General features: G+C 53.5%; 6 protein-coding genes across 6 annotated transcripts; 1 reads left to right on the top strand and 5 right to left on the bottom strand.

Moving 5' to 3' along the window:
• Positions 1 to 181: 181 nt before the first annotated feature.
• Positions 182 to 3423, bottom strand: EI97DRAFT_471743 (uncharacterized protein; the record flags this gene model as incomplete). Its single annotated transcript, XM_033801836.1, has 3 exons — positions 2532 to 3423; positions 370 to 2481; positions 182 to 330 (listed from the first exon to the last, which is right to left on the bottom strand). Exons 1-3 carry the CDS (start codon positions 3154 to 3156, stop codon positions 182 to 184), a joined length of 2886 nt encoding a protein of 961 aa, XP_033658273.1. The 5' UTR covers positions 3157 to 3423.
• A 1221-nt stretch (positions 3424 to 4644) lies between these two features.
• On the bottom strand, positions 4645 to 7552 carry EI97DRAFT_368184 (kinase-like protein; the record flags this gene model as incomplete). The annotated part of the gene is made up of 3 exons (XM_033795121.1): positions 4645 to 4784; positions 4835 to 7424; positions 7499 to 7552. 3 exons carry the CDS (start codon positions 7550 to 7552, stop codon positions 4645 to 4647), a joined length of 2784 nt encoding a protein of 927 aa, XP_033658272.1.
• Positions 7553 to 10079: 2527 nt separating this feature from the next.
• EI97DRAFT_446938 (lipase) lies at positions 10080 to 11797 on the top strand (the record flags this gene model as incomplete). Its single annotated transcript, XM_033800064.1, has 4 exons — positions 10080 to 10176; positions 10228 to 10408; positions 10460 to 10844; positions 10925 to 11797. 4 exons carry the CDS (start codon positions 10080 to 10082, stop codon positions 11795 to 11797), a joined length of 1536 nt encoding a protein of 511 aa, XP_033658271.1.
• A 1780-nt stretch (positions 11798 to 13577) lies between these two features.
• Positions 13578 to 14904, bottom strand: EI97DRAFT_367365 (cytochrome c1, mitochondrial precursor; the record flags this gene model as incomplete). The annotated part of the gene is made up of 5 exons (XM_033795085.1): positions 13578 to 13677; positions 13734 to 14333; positions 14390 to 14452; positions 14541 to 14701; positions 14827 to 14904. The coding sequence occupies 5 exons, from the start codon at positions 14902 to 14904 to the stop codon at positions 13578 to 13580; spliced, it is 1002 nt and encodes a 333-aa protein (XP_033658270.1).
• A 290-nt stretch (positions 14905 to 15194) lies between these two features.
• EI97DRAFT_428836 (MFS transporter-like protein) lies at positions 15195 to 17618 on the bottom strand. The gene is made up of 5 exons (XM_033797303.1): positions 17274 to 17618; positions 16713 to 17207; positions 15838 to 16645; positions 15599 to 15766; positions 15195 to 15531 (listed from the first exon to the last, which is right to left on the bottom strand). Exons 1-5 carry the CDS (start codon positions 17454 to 17456, stop codon positions 15437 to 15439), a joined length of 1749 nt encoding a protein of 582 aa, XP_033658269.1. The 5' UTR covers positions 17457 to 17618; the 3' UTR covers positions 15195 to 15436.
• A 519-nt stretch (positions 17619 to 18137) lies between these two features.
• On the bottom strand, positions 18138 to 19357 carry EI97DRAFT_471705 (uncharacterized protein; the record flags this gene model as incomplete). The annotated part of the gene is made up of 2 exons (XM_033801835.1): positions 18138 to 19134; positions 19204 to 19357. The coding sequence occupies 2 exons, from the start codon at positions 19355 to 19357 to the stop codon at positions 18146 to 18148; spliced, it is 1143 nt and encodes a 380-aa protein (XP_033658268.1). The 3' UTR covers positions 18138 to 18145.
• Positions 19358 to 19407: the final 50 nt, after the last annotated feature.

Here is a 19407-nt window from a genome sequence, read left to right as displayed (position 1 = left end):
TCCCTTCATGCAAAGGAATCTCCCGCATATCTAGTACAACTAGATGACTGTATCATAGAATCAACATATCAATAAATAAGACCACACGACTCCAACCAGATTCACTGGTGATAATAAAACAAATGGCTGGGATGTTACAAATCTCTTGATTAAGTATCTGTATAGTTTCCCCCTGCATCCCTCAGAGCCCAACGCCCCGAACGAGGATCCACAACAGAATAGGCACAATGACGTTGTCGTTGCCGCCCGTGAGCACGGCTTCGTTGAGGCTGGCGCCCAGAGCACAGAGGAGCGATTTCAGGAGAACGCCACTCCATTCCGATATTCCTCCTCCTCCTCCAAGGCCACCCTCGGCCACTGAGCCTGCACGATGGGTATCCTCCCACCCCCCAACCCTCAACCACACTTTCCCCACCACCAACCCCAACATGACCGCACCGGCAAACGCAGCACTGCCCTCAAGACTCTTGCCCCCTGCCCAGGGCCACTTTCGTCTCCCCCACCGCCGTCCGACAAGACTGGCCGCCGCGTCGCCCATGCCCACGCACACGACGCCGGCAACGAGGGAGACGTCCCTTCCACCACTCCCCTCCTTCACCCCAGTCTCGCCAGTCATGGAGACGAGATCCCACCCCCTCCAAGGTCCGGCACTAACGTCGCGCTCCACACCGGCCAACCCCAACCAAACGGGCACCGCACACCCCACCAAGAGGAAGAAATGGCTCACGACGACGGGACCCCTCAGGTCTCTGCCATCCACAAACGGCGTCAGGAACCGTGCAATCCTCTGTCCAATCCCGGCCACCATTGCGGCCCTGGCCAGATCCGCTAGGATGAAGAGCGCGAGGACGAGTGCAAGGGCGAGGTGGAGGAATAAAGGGTCGATGTAGAGTGTCGGGAGGAGGAGGGCGACCATGGTGAAGTGGAAGGTTTTGCGGCGCGTGTCTACGTCGGGCGTTGGGAAGAAGGGGATGGTGGCGGAGAGGAAGGGGAGGGAGAGGACGAGTGTGAGGCCTGCTATCAAGACGATCAGAAGGTAGAGAGTCAGGAGGAGGCGGGTGGACGCCGGGCCGGGGGAAAGGTGCAGCGATGAAGGGAGGAGGTAACGGTTAAGCCTTGTGAGGAGTGGGTTTGGAGGGACGGGGCCGTCGGGTAGAGGCGGGAGTGGGATCCAGGATTGGAGGTTGTGGTTGAAGACGAAGAATCGAAACGACGGCGTGTTGCCGAAGAGGTATCCGATTGCCCAGCCAAAAGGGTCCTGTCCGTCGAGGGCTTGATGAGCCATAAGATAGCGAATAGGCCCCAATGTCAGGAATATAACGACGGCGTAAAAGTATGCTGCGTATCCCCATTTCCGGAGCACGGCTTGGCGAGGCGTGAGTGCGAGGAACGACTGAGCGACCCATTTGCCTCGACGACGGCGATGTTGGAGACTTCGAGAGGGAGCGGTGACGTTGTCCTGGGATGGCAGAGTTGGCAGTGTATTTCTTCTTCTCGGGGGCGTGGTCCCTTCGACGTCATTGGCAGGTTCCGCAAAGGCAGGTCTCTTTGGCTCAATCGCAGATTTGATTTCCTTATCAACCAGGCCATTTCCCCCTCGTCCCCCAATCAACATATTCAGAGTCAAATCTTGCGTCTTCTTGAAAGAACTGTTGATCCCAACACCAGGGAACTCATCCTCATCATCATCAGCATCACTGTCTCGACTGGCGCTTCCCGCACTCCGAGACCGCCGCTTCAACCCCTTCGTCAACGCAGTTAGAAAGGACTGCCGATTCCTAATCATCTGGCCCGCGCGACGGAAACGCCATCGTGGTATCCGAGCAAGAGCCACATTCCAACTGAGGACTTTGCCGCAGAGGATGAAGAGGCCCAGACCGCCCACCCAGACTATCGTGCGCAGGATGATGGCTTGAGGGGATTCGGCGAAGAGGAGCAGATTGATGAGTCCGATGGAAAGAAGCTGCAGTTCGGCTGGCAGTAGACTGGTCGTTGTGAGATAATGGAGCGGAGGGAGGAGGGCGTGGTGCAGTGCGAAGAGGGTGGCCAAGACCTCGGGATGGAGCCCCTTTTCCGGGCCGGGTAGTTTGAGTTTGTATGGGGTTGTTGCGTGAACTTTTGAAACCAAGGCGGTGTTTTCGGAAACAAAGAGCGGGAGGATGGAAAGGAGCCAGTGGAGAGATGAGTAGGTGTAGTTATCGCCGGATCGCGCGAAGGGGATAAGTCGGGAGGGAAGCGCGGCGAGACCGAGGATGATGTTGGGGAGTAAGATCTTCTCCATTGAGGGGTACAGTGATATCGATATTAGTACTGGGATGATGGGCGGATATAGGATTGTCGCCGGATCGAAGGCGGAGGGGATTCGAATCCAAGGACGTTGCAGTAGCTGTGTGTTCGGACCTCTTCTTTTCGAGTATATGAGTAGTCTCAGGGGGTAGAGACCAAGTAGTCCCGCAATCACGCAAGCATATGTGAGAAGCTCTGCCATCAGTCAGCCTCTTGACCCAAGCCATACTCCTGGTCTGTCAAACCTCTATACCACCTCTCCCATAGCTGCCTCCAACAACCACAACCCCTCACCGTCAATACAGCAATGCACACCAACAACCCCGTCTCCGTCGTCCTCCTCAGCAACTCATTCCTCCTGCGTTTGATATACCTCTCTCTTGCTTTCCTCGCCTCCTCATCCAACGTCGCCGTTTCCTCTCCAACACTGCCCTTCCCCCTCCTCCTCCTAAAATACTCCACCCCATACTTCTTCCCTTCCTCATCCACCTGACTAGGCGTCAAAAGCGGACTCATAGACGGGCCCTCCACCCCAGCCCCCCTTACGTCTCTCAACCCCTTTCTTGGCCGCAGCGGAGGCGCAGGTAGGGCCTTGACGAAAGCGTAAGCCTCGTCGTCGGCCTCGGTGCCGCTCGCACTGGGCGATTGAGATATTCTCCTCCGCCTCCTTCTCCCATCTTCGTCGGAGATTGCGACGGGTGTTGTGCGGAGGGAGTTGTCGATTGAGGATTTGGACGAAGGGGGCCCACTGGGACTCGAGCGGTGTTGATGACGGTGGTACGGGTGCGGGGAGCGGCGGAAGAGCTCGAGGTGCTCTATTTCGGACGATGCGAGGGTGCTTGAAGGTCCTGTGTCGTCGGACATGTGCATTGTCGAGGTGGGTATGCGATTGTGGTCGAGGGAAGGCTGGACGGTCTTCGAGTCGGTTTCGCGTTCTTTGGTGCGAACGGCCAGATATCCGATATCTTGTAAATATGACGCCGCCCAATTGACTTCCTCGCTCTTGTGTACAATGCGAAAAGAATGGCTTGCAACTCGCAGCCGCAAATCACAGCATGTTTGGGCGTGATGTGGCGTGACGAAATGAGACAGCACCAGCAGTCTTGTTCTTCACATGCAAGGCGGAGACGCCGACGTCGAGCTGAGCTGGAGGTCGTCCGTCGGGGGTCCAAGGGGGGCGCTACTTCCGCATTCCAGCACCTGCCTAGGCTGTGCAGCAAGTGAAGTATCTTTTCATCTCCAGTGTTTTAGGCAATCCCATCCCTCGGCGCCATGGATGGATTATGAAAAGAGAACTCCTCGCAGACCCCCCAGAATCGGACAGCGAGAGCTCTGTTATCGATAACAAGCTCAGATGCTTTACCTCATGCGGTAAAATCCAGATCCACGGGAGTGAGCTTCCCCAAACCTGGAAGACATCAAGTTCGACCACCTCGCCCATTCTCCTATCCTCACGTTCTCCCTAATAGGAAACTCTCTTTCAGTTGTCTCGGGACCCAGGGATCCAAGCGATGTGGCGGAAACCGGGGCGTGATCCGGCAGCATCACGCACACCCCCAACATTGAACGAGCCTACAATTCACCAGCGCATTGGAGATAGTATATACCAATTATATTGATTCTGATTGATTCAAGTCTGTACGCCCGGAACCATTCACAGTATCCACCCAAGACCCCGAAAACGATCCCACCCAATCCCATCTTCGAAAGGTAGTACGCACCCGCACCAATCTATGACGGCCAAAAGTAGCCACCGAGCGATCCTTCCGACGACGCCGCCCGTGTTGCCAGATCCCAGCTGAGCCCAATTCCCACAATTGCGAACCATGATGCTCCCGTGACCCTGATGACAAGATGAATGACTATGATGAAAACAACGCCGTATATAAAAGCAGAAACGGGAGTAAATGAAGAAAGCGTGGCTCTCAAATCTGCTTCCCGACGTGCAAACGACAGCGGAAGACAACGCCGGCAAACTGCGTAAAGAGCGGCGGGACAATGCGAAACAAAACAAATAGAAACTTGTTCCATGCCGTGACTCCAGAAAATCAAACCCAAGCCCACAATCGCTGCCATATCCCATGACACCGGAACCCTGTGCGAGACCGCGAGACCTGGTATCATTGAACAGCGAAGCAGAGTAGTAGATTGAGAAGAGAGTAGAAAACCAGGCCTTCGACCCTTCGAAAGCCGCATCAACATGAACGCCGGAGGGATGCAATATGTCAGTGTCTCATAGACAGTAGCCGGAACCATTGTGCGCTCGATATAGGAAGGGCAAACACCATGAGAGTCTCGATCGCCGCCTTATCATATGCAACGCGAAACATGCGCGCCGACAGCTTGTGGCTGCTTCATCTAGCCTCTGGGGCTGCGACTCGGCGGATAGGATCCAGGTGCGCCCGTGATGGAATTCCGCTTCGTCGTTTTGGCCGCTTCCGCCGCCGCCTTGATCTTCCTCTCCAGTGCACGATGGCGGGATTTCATGCTATCCAGAACTGTCTCCGTGTCAGTGCAAGTATGATAGGCAAAAAGGAAGAGCCCTTACGATTGAGGATGGATTGTCGATCCTCGGACTCGAGCCCATTGATATCCTCATTCTCGTTCCTGTCAGCTGGACTCTCCTCCTCCTCCTCCAAGATAGCCTCCAGCATGCGGATCGCCGTGAAGTAGTTTCTCTCGGAGCCATCAAGATCCTTTCCCACGAGTTCATTGACCGCAGCTGACCTGCTCATCTCCAATGCCCTCTCGTACATGAGTTTCTCTGCGGTAACGCCAGTCGACAAGGGGATGTTATCCGCCGAGCCGATGGTGTTGGCTGACCCAGACTGCACGGAGAGATTGGAGGGATGAGCTGGATGGTCTGGAGACACCTGCTTCTGCGCTTGCTTGAGCTTGCGAGCCACAATTTCCGACTTTACACAGCATTCATTGAAACGATCTCGCACGAAAGAGACGATGTGGTTCAAGCGATCCGGGGGTGCCACGGTGCGGCTGCCGGCGGTTGGGGAGGAGCTTCTTCGATGACGACGGTTCCAATACGTCCCTGTTACGTGCATGGCCTTGTTGAGGAGACCCAGTGCCTTGCAATAGAGCACGAGTGCCTCCTCGCAAAGCTGGATAATGGCGTCAAGAGTGAGGTCTTCGTCGTCGTCGTCATCATCGTCAATGTTTCGCCTGGCACCATTGCCCGCTCCAGTCTCGCTCGGTGGGTTCGGCACGAGTTGCGTATACTTCACCTCGGCGAAGCCGTACACGATATGGCTGAGATGGGCCAATTCCTCCACTTTGTCAATCATGGCAGTATCCTCATCCTTGGCAACCGTCTTTCCGGGTTCCCCGACGACCACCAGACTGCTCTGGGCGGCGGGATAGGCTGGGAACGCTGCGTACCCCTGCGGTGGCGAAACACCCTTCAGCATTGGTGGTGAAAGCCCGAGGCCTCGGATAGTGACCATATTCATTGCTTTCGACAAGGCGGACGTTGCGCTTTCAAAGCTAGGCCGATACTGGCGTCCCGAACTGCCTCGCTGGTGGAAGGGCTTTTGCTGGATTTGGATGGCTTTGGACGGAACTGTAGCTCCCGTAGTAGAGGTAGGCGACCCCTGGGTGGTGGCGCGGCGTTTCATACCAGCGTCACGAAGTGAAATACGGTCACGTGCGGCGTGTGGGCTAGCCGCAATCTCGTCGGCGAGGGCATCAATCTCTACACGCCTCTTCTCCACAAACACAAAACCATCGTCAATGGCACTGTCTTGGCCGACTCTTTCCGCCCTCTCTCTCATTGCTCCCGTCTCGGATCGCTTGGGCACTCTGTCATTACCTGGCTCTGCTTTCGAGTCAGTCGCTGGGCCAGACGCCTCTCCCCGACTATACCGACGCCCAGAAGTTGCAAAAGTGAGAGCCCGCTCACGATCGCTCATCGTGGCTGGACGAACCGGAGCAGTCGTTGCGGTCGGAAGAGTAGGGCGTCGCTCGCGCTGCGGCGTAACCTGCTCAATCGTGGGCATCGGGGTGTTGCTCATTCGCCGTCCTGATGACGGACGCGGAGGAGTACTGCCGTATTGCTGTCCGCTCGTATTCCGAGAGGAAGTTGGCCTTGACGGAGGTGTGGCTCCAAATGAGGACTTCTCTCTTGGCGACTGTGAGTATGGACTCTCCTGCGCTCGCCGCTCCACACCCACAGGCAGCTTCTGACTCTGCCTAGGTTTGACAAGAGAATCCTCCACTTGATGCGGCAGGTCCTCGTCGACGAGCCCGGGAATCTCACCAACGACTACAGGGTCATTAAAAAACTTATCGAAACTCATCCGCTCCAGTGGCGTTCGCCTCAGCAGAGCACGAATCAAGTCTTTCATGGGCCTACTGATGACGTTTCCTTCGTTGAATCTGATACGGTCTCTCTGCTCTTCAATTTTCCGAAGCAGCTCAACGTGATTACTTGCTCTGAAGGGGGCTTTGCCGGTGACCATCTCATACATGACGGTTCCAACGGACCACAGATCGGCTTTGGCATCATATTTCTCATAACGCAGGATCTCTGGCGCCATGTACAGCGGGGAACCGCAAAGAGTTTCCGCCAGCGATGTCTGGGGCAACAGCCTGGCAAAGCCAAAATCGGCAATCTTAAGCATGGGAAGAGAAGCGATACCACTTGCGGGAATCAGAGAGCTTCCATCGGCAACCAAGGGCATGCGCTCGAGCGTGCCGCTCTGCGAGTAATACATGGAAGAAGGAGTCAGGAGCAGGTTCTGTGGCTTCAGGTCCCGGTGGATATAATCCTTGGAGCGCAAGAACTCGAGGGCACTTGCCATCTGCTTGGTGAAGTGGCGTACAACGACTTCGTTGAGGCCGCCAGCGGGCGGGTTTGGATATTTCTCCATCATGCGTTGAGTCGAGGGATGCTTTGCTAGCGAGTCACGCTTCTTGATGAAGGCGGACAAATCCCCAAGCTCACAGAACTCCATGACGATATGCATCCGGGCCGTGGGTGGAGAGTCATAGTAATTTATCAGGGACACAATGTGCGGATGATGCAGGCTGCGCAAGATGGATATCTCGACCATCAGGTTGTCTTTGAGCTTTTTGTTCAGCTTGCTCATGTTGACGGATTTGATGGCAACGGCCTGCCGCTTCTCCTGTGGCTCACAATCAGCATCAGTTTTGTGCGAAAGGCAGCCTCGCCCGGCACGAAGTGTAGCCAAGCACGTACAATATGGATGCCCCGATAGACCTCGGCGAAGCTCCCCTTCCCAATATGCTCCATACGCTGGAAATCGCCAATGCGGACGACAGCATCCGATGCTCTCGACGAGCCTGACTCGGCCCGCCGCGGCTTGTACGGCGGAGAGTCTCGAGTCGACATGGTGAGCAGGGCGGGCGGACCAGCCTGAAAGATGCGTGTTCCACCTCTCAGAGAACCGAGTGTTCAATTACCAACGGAGATGCGGATACAGCACCGAAGTAAGAACGTTGTGCATGAGACGTAACTGGGCGGAACGAGGGAGCGTCGGGGAAAGCTGGCGGTCGCGGTGGCACTCGCGAGCTCTGAGCAGCGAGCTAGGGAATGGTGAAGCGGTTGAGGAACAGGACACGGCCTGGGCTTTGTATATGCGCAGGTGGATGGCTTGGAAGAGGACAGACAAGGCGGATGGTGTCCGGGGAAGGCGGCCAAAGGGTCGGTGCCTATATAACAGGCAGGGGATTAAGGGCTATCGAGGCCTGGATGGGGGACGGGGTGGACGGGTGGACGGGTGAACGAATGATGGCGGCAAGCTACCCTTGGGCGGGACGCTGGCCTGGGCGGCGAAGGGTGCGAGAGAGTACGGAGGGGAGAAAGCAAACGAGGCAGGGTGAAGGGTGCAAAGAGAGGTGGCAGGAAGAGCGAAGAAGGGTGTAGGAAGGCGGGAGCACTTGAGAGAAGTTGTTGGAGAGAAGGGCGGCCGCTTGGAGGAGAGAAGGTAGGGGAGTGTAGGTAGGTAGGTAGGTAGAGGGTGGATGACTGGGGGATTCGAAACGGGCTTAGCGCCTGGACTTATCGGCAGGGCTTATCGTCAAGGTGATCCCATATGGTCGCGACGACGCGCCGGGGGAACAGCAGCGACAGTTTCTTATAACAATGGGGATGATGAGGACGAGTGCTCTCTTGTCTTTTGCATACCCTCCGCTCCGTCTTGTTCCCTGAGTATCTCTTTTCTCTGTACATGATCGAGATGCCTCAGTGGCTCAGTCGAAAGGAGGAGGACACCTGACGCGCCCGCTGCCACGGCCCCGTGCCACCCCTTCTCCCACCTGGGGGCATGTCTCCCATCCCAGAGTCCGCCAGACCTCACCATGACGGGACTTGGTGCAAAACAGCACGCCATTTGCCGTCACCGTCCGTCCCGCGCCTCAATCACGTAACCATAGTATGTATATCCTTAAGTGATGAACACCTTCAAAAGACCGTTTCCCCCCTGGACAGGCACCTGCACACGCCCAACATGGACGACGTCGTCGGTGCCTTGGCCGAGTAGTTCACCAGCAGTGCATCTTGAGGTATTCGAGACCAGAGCCTCCTGTTCACCAGGTCGTCGACTAGGTATGCCCTCCAATCACACTACAACAAGGCGCCGTGTATCATCCAGATTGGCTCCCACGCTCCAACCTCTCCTGCCCATCGCGGGGTACAATATATTCCGACCTCCAATCACAGCACCATGGCCGCTATAATCACCGCTCAGGACATATACAGCATACTTGTACTGCTCAGGCTGCTCTTTGGAGACTCCCGAATTCCTGCTCGATTGGGATCAAGGCACCCCCACGATGCAGCTGACTGCTCTGCCCGAGCCTCCTCCGCCAAGAATCGGGTGACTTGGCCATTTCCCATGCCATCTCAAACAGACCGCACCACGTACCCCCTTCTGGCCTTGAACCTGATCAAGACATTTCCCAAGAATGCTCAAGCATACGCCGGTTTGGAGCTATGATTGTGATCATTCTCTCATTGCACGTCTCTTGGGTATACGTCATCGCATGAGGCTCAAGCTGAGACTGTTACAGGACTACACAGTATACTGCCGACTCGCCTTTCAGTTCAATACTCTAGTCGATATCCACCGTTTTGGTGTCATGCTTGCATTTGACCAAACACATCATCAACGCCCATACTTCCACAACACCATGCAACAACTCTGTTCACCAGATTGCGTGGCCAGTGAAGACAACATCACGTGACGCTCGATCATGTCACATGATTGCTCCAGAGGAAACCCACCTGATGTCAATATCTTCTGAAAAGAGTCGGTATCCGTTTGTCGGACATTGTTGTACTGTGGTAGGTCCCATCCTCAAAACTCCGCAGCGGACTCAGGCGATCGTATCTGTCATTGCGTTACACTCATGATGATGTCACTGTTGGTTTACAAGGGCACTTAGGCATGTGGACGACAGTGCGCACAAAGCGTATTGCGGGTTGCTCGATGCTGGCTAGGCGGGGTCGCCCGAAAAGAGGGATATCAGGTAAGCTATCACTTGTAGAGAACCTTTGGAACCTCTTGAGCATTTAAGCATGTGATGAAAGCGTCCGTTCTAGAGCTACGGTGAACACTGCAACATGTGAGCTTCATCTTATCCAATCAAGGCAGGCTTAAGCGGTCTACAAAGGTAGTCTTAACTACGTCAATGTCACTCATCTACTACTTACTGTGTATTTGAAGCGGAAGTCAGCTACAGACATTATGTTGCTTATTCCAGCTTTTCTCCATATCTTTACAGTAGCCGGGCTGTTCGGCATTGATGTGCTAGCTCAGATGCTCGATAACCCAGATGGCCTTGTTAATCTGCGCAATCTCGCTCGAGAGGTTGAAAACATCCTACCCGAGAACAAGACGGTGCCAATCGTACTTGGTAGATGTTCCGAACAGCCCTAAACGCATCGATCTGTCTAATATAGCCCAGTGCCGGGATTCTCTGGCTGGGGCGCGCCTTTATTCGGCGCCCTCAATTACTTCGGCGGCGTGAGAGACATACCAAAAATCCTAGCAGACGCAGGATACACGGTTATCATCTCCCCGGTTGCACCGATATCTTCCAACTGGGAACGCGCTTGCGAGTTGTACCGGCAGCTTACGTTTGGAAAGTATGTGTCGATCCAACACATTTTCATCATTGTTGAGCTAACTGCTGCAAGATTCAGCACCGTCAATCCGACGACCGGCATGGTTGACGAAGTCCATGACGTAGACGTTGATTATGGTACGTACTTTGATGCAAATCCAGAAGCTGCGCCAGAACAAACCACTACCACGGGTCGGAGACGAGCGATTCTCGTTTCAAACTCACCAAGCTTTCAGAACTGGACGTGGAAGAGAAACCACAAAGTGCATTTTGTTTGCCACTCTCAAGGGGGAAACACAGTCCGCTACCTCATCAGCTTGATGGAGCGCGGCGCAGGAACGTTGCACCCCAGGTACTTCAGTGAGCCAGGAAGAGACGACTGGACCATTTCGGTCACGACCTTGGGAACCCCGCACAAGGGAACGACCATCATAAATGCATTCTACAATTTCCTCTCTGTAGGTATCTACATAACTACACTCGCCGTCTTCGCAAGGGAGCGTCATATTCTATCTATCGAAGCTAACCGAATCCGTAGCAATCAAAGGAGCAAGCTATTAAACTCTTTGCGAGACTCTTCGCGGCAGCATCCTTCTATCCCCCGGATAAAAGGGCTTACGACCTTCAGCTCGACCATTGGGGCATCCGAAAAAAGGCAGACGAAACGTTCGATGACATGCGCAAGCGTCTGGAATCGGACCCTGGCCCTGTATGGAAATGGCTGAACTCCAACAAAACCGCCCTCTACGATAACAGCATCGAAGGTGTCCACGACCTCGCTGTCAAAGCAGGCAACCCCTCAACACAGGTTTACTACTTCACCTTCTCCTTCCATGCAACGGTTCCCTTTCCCGAACGATGGCCTCAGTGGGGTAGGGATGCAATTGCATCCTTCCCTACTAAAATAGGCGACTTCTTCGGTGCCATACTTCCAAACTGGATGATACGCTGGGTCCCCAATGTTGGATGGATAGTCGTCACAAACATAACCCAGTTCCGCCGTTTTGTAACTTGGGTCACACAAGCGATCCTCACCAGACTCCTGCAAGAGCTTGATTACAACATCGAGCTCCCGCTGCCGGGGAAATACATACCCCGCAAGGACGTCATACCCATCTTCTTGCCAAGTGTATACGCAATGGGAGGACAGGACCTTACCCAGGACCAGATCAACCTGCTAGGACCAAATCTCGTAGGCGACTGGTACCAGAACGACGGCATCGTGAACACGGCGTCGATGCACGGTCCGGACGAGTCCGTGACTAAAAACATTAGCACCTTGCCCGATTTCGATTTCAGCAAGCCTGGGAAACGGGGGTGTTATTGGCATTTTGGCGTCAACGACCGGATGGATCATGCGGATGAGATTGGCGTTTTCATCGAGGAGAGCACGGTAGGTGGTGGTTTCTGAGCAGCTGCTGTTTTGTTGAGAGTTTTGGATGATGCTGATGCTTGGGATAGGCTGACCTTATGCAAGAGATGTATATCAATATCGCAAATCTTGTGTCGCGGCTGCCATATACGGTTAATCGGAATGTAGGCGGGGGATCGAGTGCAGAAAGACCTCCTCCGACTGGTCCAACGCCCGGGCACGATGAGCTCTGAGGGTTGTTCGGAGGACATTGTACAAAGACAGCAGCGGCGCGTGTTATATTCTTACTCTCACTGCGCACAACAGAAGTGTTAGCAGGCTGTAATAAGCTTTCGTTCCGAATGAACAACATTGAAGTCGAGGTTTGTGTAAGGAATTTAGATGGTTTGTAGAGGTACGTATTAAGAAGTGGCATCATTGTAGTAAAGTGGAGAAAATGTTGCGTGTGATGACAAAGTAGCTTGCTAATGTTCCATAACACATTTTATGCGCAGATGCTCGTTTCACGCTGTATTGTCAATCATCCACGGTGCCACTACATTATCCCCCTCTTCAATCTCTCTTCTTAACTCTAGCCTTGCCTCTGAAACATACCTAGGTCGGCTTGACTGCATTTAGCTCTGCGGCCATGGAAACGCAATAGAACCCTTACGACTAAACCTATGCCTTTCACTAACGGTCGTCTACCGACCTATCTGAAATCGTGATACGGCCCCAATGCTTCCCGAAGCAAACCCAGACCCAAACAGCCAAAGGCGAAGACAATCCGGGATTCCGGAACATACTCCCTCAGGGTCGCGGTTTTAAACCCACCAAGAGGCTGCAATGCAGTGTAGAGGGAATGAGTAGGGAAGGCGGAGAGCGATGGGTTTATATGATCGCATGTCTATGCTGGTGATGAAGCTCATCAACACAACATGTCCACTCAAATCCCGATTCTCCCGATTCTCCCGATTCCCATACATCCATCACATACCGAAAACCACACTCGGGACATCTCAGTCATCTTCACGTATTTCTATCTGTTTCCGCCGCTTTTCAGCAGCACATGCCCAAAAGTTGAATCGCTTGTGTGCACATCGGCTTGGTTATTGCCACTTTGGAAATTCTTTAAAAGTGGCAACGGTATTGTGATATGAAGACCTTGAGAGCAGGAGTGAACCTCTCTATATACGCAGCCCACCCTAGTGACTGCCAACAAGACACTTTCTTCAACTTCACCATCCTCATTATAGTCTCCTGAACATCATGTCTCGTAATGTCTCTTGCCGAACACCGGCACATAGGATTGCGCATGCTGCCTTTTTAGACACCCTTCAATCCGAATCCGCGTCAAGCTGGCGCTGATGGTGGAGAGAGAACAAGTGAGGAGAAGAAGAGGATCGCTTATATACGCACGCACGTCCTTCCGCTCTTCTTAAAATCTTCGTTGATCCCTCGATGCGGGCATGTGGAGGGTCCGAAGTTGGAAAACATACCAAGTCTCCCATGCAACCATCTACGTAATTCAGCACCTATGGAAACATCAGGGGAAGGAAGTGCTGATTTGAAGCACTCACCTCCGCTTCAGACCAAGGATATCATAATCACAAAACGCTCTCACACAACATACATATTACAGAACAAATCCATTGACAAAAGAAAGCCCAAACAGAGAGATATCTTCTGAAGTCTTGTTTCTTTTGAGCTGATAGGTAGTAGCTGGCACAATGTACAGAGTATAAGACACAAGGCCACATCCCTTCCTCTCGCTGTCTAATTCGATCGCTTCCCTCTCAAAGATGCTGACATCATCGTTCCTGGCGCTCCAACAGGACGATCATGACTGGTTAGGTCCCTTGGGTAGCCTGGGCGCTTCCTTGACGGTGTAGGGGGGGTTGTAGACGATCTTCCGGGTCTTGAGTCCGGCCCACTTGTACCTATCCAGCTGTTAGCCTCGTCGTTTACACAGAACGACTTTGGGTAATGTTCTCACCTCTTAACCCACACGCTGAGGGCAAGAAGCACGCTCGTCACCGCCAAAACCTTCCAGCCCATCTTCTTACGGTCATCCGCCTCGGGCTCGGCTGCCCAGTTGAGGAATTCAGTGACATCCTTTGCCATTTGCGACGTCGACGCCTTGGTGCCATCCTCGTACTCAACCAAATCATCATAAAGGACACGAGCCATTGCAATACCGGTACCGGGGAAGTAGGGATTGAAGTTGAGACCTTCCTGGACGACGGCACCCGCAGGAGGTTCCTCGGGATAACCAGTCAACAAGCTGAAGATGTAGTTGCAGCCGCCGTGGCGGGCCTTGACCATGAGGGATAGATCCGGGGGCAGAGCACCGTTATTGGCAGCGCGGGCGGCCTCGTCGTTCTTATAGGGAGCGGGCATGTAATCCGAGAGCTTTCCGGGCCGCTTCTCAATTTCGCCCTGGTCGTTCGGCTCGGTATCGTACTCGTTCTCCTCGGCGAGGGCCTTGGCTTCATCGACGGTCATGATCGTACCGACAAGGGCGCGGTACGGCACTCGGGACAGTGAGTGGCAGGATGCGCAGACTTCACGGTAGACCTGGAAGCCACGGCGGAGTCTGGGAGATTTGATATTAGCACGTGCGAGACCTGCAAAGTCTGGATGCCGACTCACGCCTGATGGTCAAATGTCTTGTACCATTTCGCATGTTCCCAGGGGTATTGAGTCGGGTGGAGACTGCGAGAACCACACGTTAGCTTCCATCGTTTCCAATTGCTCTGCGTCTCATATTCCCTCATTTCGTCCTTCTCTGGATTGAACTCACCCTTCCTCGGCGGGCGTCATGGCATCGACATTGCGTCCGTAGAGATGATAGTACCACGCAACCGATCCGATGGCAGCCATCGTGGCTCCGACCGGGAGAGCGTTCGTCTTCCAGGACGAGGCCGCTTCCTCGGCTGTGGAGCTGGAGGTGGAAGCGGAGCGCTGTTGGGCCAATTCGTCAGCACATATTTCAATTGAAGCAGCAAAGCTCATTGGCAGCAGCGCAATTCCCGAGATGGAAGCATTGAAGCTCGGAGGAGCTGCGTCGTGGGATGACCGGAGCGTACCGAGGGTGTTCTGCTGGCAGCATTCCGGGCTGCAGCGCCGACCGAGCGAGCCGAGCGCAACGCTGAGCGAGCCAACATGGTGATGCGAAGCTGGCCCCGAGCCGACGGCGGGAGGAGAGGGCGATGGGGGGGAACTGACGTGTGTGGTGTTGTTGCTGGAGGACCGGTTGTTGGACCTAACACTGGCAGGAATTGACTTTGCCAAGACGGCGCCTGAGTAATGGTAAGTCGGAGAACATGATTGGTGGGTGCACAGACAATGCACCACATACTTGTAGTACCTAGGTACACTTCCCTTGGAGCATTCTGGGTGGATAGGTGATAAAAAGACGTCACCTGTGAATGCGACATTTGCATATAGTGGGAATCCGCATTGAACACAAGCTCTACCATATCAACTGATGCGGAGGATCCTAACACACATGCTTTTCTTCATCTATGCATCCATCAATCAATTCCCATTACCATTACCATTACCATTAAAATATATATCCGTTAAATCATCGATGCCGACGCCGGGCTATCATACGCTCGAACGCACCATTTCCTCCCGGTATTAGCTCCGCGCTGCTCCTGCACCTTAGCTACACTGCCCCCTTATCGGCTTGTGTCACCAGAACGTCAAGCGATCTGCTATCCAGTCTGTCACTTTGAAGAAGACGTTGTGTCTCCAGAAGAAGCTCCGGTTCTTCTTCCCAAAGATATCTATGCTGCGTCAGCAAACGGCCCATAATCGCAAGGGTTGCTTCATCGAAAGCAAAGTAATACTCACACATGGGAATCGTCAGGGCGCATACGCCAACCTGTACGCTTGCCACGGCCATGAAAACCGGTTTGATCTGTCCTGCAACAATCCAATCGAAGCCTTTGAAGGTGAGCGCAAAGGAGAAGATGTTCTTGAACACAAGCAGGCAGGTAAACCCTTCAATGGACATATCACCTGGAGGAACCAATTTAGCCAGCCACACTTCCTAGAGATATGAAGACAGATCAGGCAGGGCAAATACTTACGGTGAGCATCAACAATGTACAACGCACTTGCAACAGCTCCGCACACCATTCCCATAACCTCCAAAGCGAAGAAAAAGTCTGGCCAGAACCATCCGTATCTTCCTGCGTCTGCCGCTGTGAACCCAAAACCGTACAACCCCGCACACCCCAGGATCAGCTGTGGGATGACCAGCACGAGACGGAACTCGGGTTCGTAAACACCGTGATTCAGACGTGTCAGCCATTTGGCTGATGAGTCAGCTATCAGGCCAGAAACAACAAAACCGAGAACAGCGCCGACGAAGGCCCCCGTGTACATGTAGCCGGTTTCAACTTCGCCGAACCAAAGAGGTGGTCCGAGCATGATGCCTGCTAGTACGACGCCGATCATGACGGTCCAGCCGATGAGGGTGCCTTGGATTAGGCAAGCCCAAAGGATACCTGGGTGGAAGAATAGTGAGAACGGTCGAAGGAGCAGGTGCAGATATCGCTCGTCGGTCTTACGTCCATTGAACGGCATGAGTGACTGCTTCCACGAAGCCTTGGGAGGCGGAGGATCATTTCCGGTGTCCGCAGCTGCAACTCCCTGGACAGTATTCTCTCCTTCAGGTTTTATGGTCTCAGTGCCGTTGCCGGCCTCGTCCCTGCCACGTGAAGTTTCTGTCGACGACGCATTACGGGCTTCGGGTCTCTTCGGGGACCCGGTGGTGATCAGATTCCCCATAGTGTCGATATCGAAGCGCTGCTCCCTCTTATACGCTGTCTCCGGAACGAAGAAGACGACAAATGGAAGCATGGCTCCAGCAAAGATCGCGACGAAGTAAAAGGTCTGGCTACCATTAGCATGCTCCCTTCCGTCGCGCGGGTGACTATCAAGAAGAGTCGCTGTTGCTCACCCATTCATAGCCCATTGAATCCGCGATCTTTCCAACTAGCACAGGGGTGAAGAAGGCCCCTCCGAAAACAGCAAAGTTGCTCAAAGCCATCCTCGTCCCTCTCTCATGGACAAAGTAGAGATCGCCCACGCTAGCGTTGACCAGAGCTTCAAATGGCGCAAGCCCGATTCCCTGGAATATCCTTGCCCAGAGCAGACTCTTGTAGTTCTTCCCATTCCCCCCACCCCACGCGCTGCTGAAGACCACTATAACGGTTCCGAGAAGATATAAATGTCGCTTCCCCCATATGCGTGCCGATGGGACAAAGAGAAACCCTGCGAATCCGACACCGAGGAGGTGATAACCCGTCAAGAGTGCCATATCTGTAAGGTTACGCCGGAAGTATATGGCCAGGGAGACGGTGTCCGCGGCGAGGAGAGGCGAGAGGGTTGCGGCGATGACGGAAACAAGGGAGAGGATGAAAAGGATAATATCGCGCTTCCAAAGCGGCCAGTTCTACGTGACAAACTCGAGTGAGCTAATTTTCTTCATGTTTCTGTTTCAGAAGGACATGGCACATACAAGAGGGTCGTTGGGATCGTCTGACGGCTGTGGGACCAGCAGTATCTTGCCTGTTTTATCATACTTGAGGTTTGCATCTCTTGCAATAGCTTGCTCTTCCTCTCTTCTGCGCTCGTCTTCGAGTACGAATGCCGTCCCCGGGACATGTTCCAGCTTGTGATCTTCGAGGATTCCGAGCCCCATTGTCGCAATTCGGCAGCAACTTCAGTGTGACATCAAGTTCGGAGCGAAGGAAGTGGACCTGGAACAGGCATAAATAAGGGATTCAAATCTGACAAAGTTCCCATAACCCAATGGACGTGTGGTTGGTGAACATCACCCGGAGGTTTGGGAGCTCGTGTCGTGATGTTGGAGATCTGGGGAGGGATTCGTGGATGGGGAGACGGCGCGAAATGACCCCAGCACCCCTGGCGTCCAATCATACGTCAGAACCCGGAACGTCACTCCATCACCTCCTCCACCACCCACAGCGGATAGACATGGCAGAAACATTCCCAGTGATAATACTGGAACTCCGTATGTCATGTGAATACTATGAAGTATCCAAACCAGCGCACGTAGTACGTACACTAGGTGAGCAGACGGAGTCAAGACGATGGAGAGCAATCCTGAATTGCTACCATTGCTGACAAAAGAACTTGTATTCTGGACGCGACAGGTGAAATGATTGCCGTTATTGCTTTATGTTTATATTGAGAACCAAAAATCCACGTACTTATACGTATATACGTTGGAGAGAGCAGAGAAGGGGTACAATGGCGAGAAGTACGATTATACCAAGCACATACATGCCGTAAAGCCTCAACGGTAACCATCACCGATTAAAGAACTAGTGTACAGATGCTTGAAACATATGTGTTATACCTCGCTTCCTACTCCATTGCCGTGTCTGCATCTTTCTTGCAATCGAATTGCAACGTCGCTCCGCAATCAAGGTATTCGAAGGGGTCATCCTCGGGGATGCGGCGGTATTGTGAAGCCGCCAGCTCCTCCTTCCGCTCCCTCATAACGTTCTCATACTCCCTTAGCAGACTACTCGCCACAATCTGCTGCATCTGGATGTTGTATTCCTCTTGGCTCGAAAAGTACTCGATGTCGTTTGGGTCGAACAATATTTCATTCTCCACGGCATCGTGGCCAAAGATATGCCGCACCACACCATTGATCTCCGCCCTGATTGCCATAGTAAAGCGACTGTTCCTGACGATATCGTATGTCGCGCGCCATGGATGGGCGTTTGAGCGGAATTCGATAATGAGACGCTCCAATGGAAGGGGAGCCAGTTTCCTCATTTGCACCAATGAGATGCCACACTTGAAGTTTTGGTCAAGAATCCAATTGTAGTCGAGAATTATATTGAAGCGGAGAAGCCTCACTTTAGTCCCCGCATCCAGTAGCGCATCAACGAAGTCAGCAAAATCGCCACCAGCACTTCGGTCCAGGCCCTTGACCCGCTGGAAGGTATCGTCTAGATATTCTTGAATGCTTATCTTTTTTGCGGCCCCGATAGTCAGCTCCAGCAGGCCAAAGCTTCGGCTCCAGAATCTCTTGATGGTAGGTGGCAGTTTTGCATCCCAGTACCCGGGGGTTTCGGCGCGGTTCCACGATATCTTCACTTCCTTGGCCGCAAAGTGCTTCAATCCCTCGTTTAGAAACTGTTTGCTCGTCAGGAGCCAGGTGGGAAGGCCATGGCCTATGAAAGCCTCTTTCTCACGGCGCGTCACAGGCATCCTTGTATCCCCCCTTCCCACATACATTGGATGTCCCCTGAAGAAGGATTCGATCACTGGCGTTTCACCCCAAAGCTCCTCGAAGATCATGGCCCGAATCTTTGGGTCGAGTCCAGGGAGAGTCAGATGGCCTGTCAGAGGAGAGTTAGCGTTGCTGAGAATGGATTCGTAGGCCTTTTGAGCCTATGATCAGTACTTACCATTGGGATGGGGATTGCCTTCTTCCTCCACCCCATGCGCGTCTGCCATCTCCACATCATCGATGTGCGCTTCCGCGAAGGACTGGGTCAACCCTGTTACCGGGTCGACCTCAGCCTTGCGGAAGGCACTCATCAGCGAGGTCATATCATCCATGGTGATGATACGGTGTGTGTTTGAAGATCCCTTTGAGAAGTGTGAGGTGT

Source organism: Westerdykella ornata (genome assembly GCF_010094085.1).
Source record: "Westerdykella ornata strain CBS 379.55 unplaced genomic scaffold EI97scaffold_1, whole genome shotgun sequence".
Lineage (NCBI taxonomy): Eukaryota > Fungi > Ascomycota > Dothideomycetes > Pleosporales > Sporormiaceae > Westerdykella > Westerdykella ornata.
The sequence above is the reverse complement of the archived record's forward strand: the minus strand, read 5'-3'. Positions and strand labels throughout refer to the sequence as shown.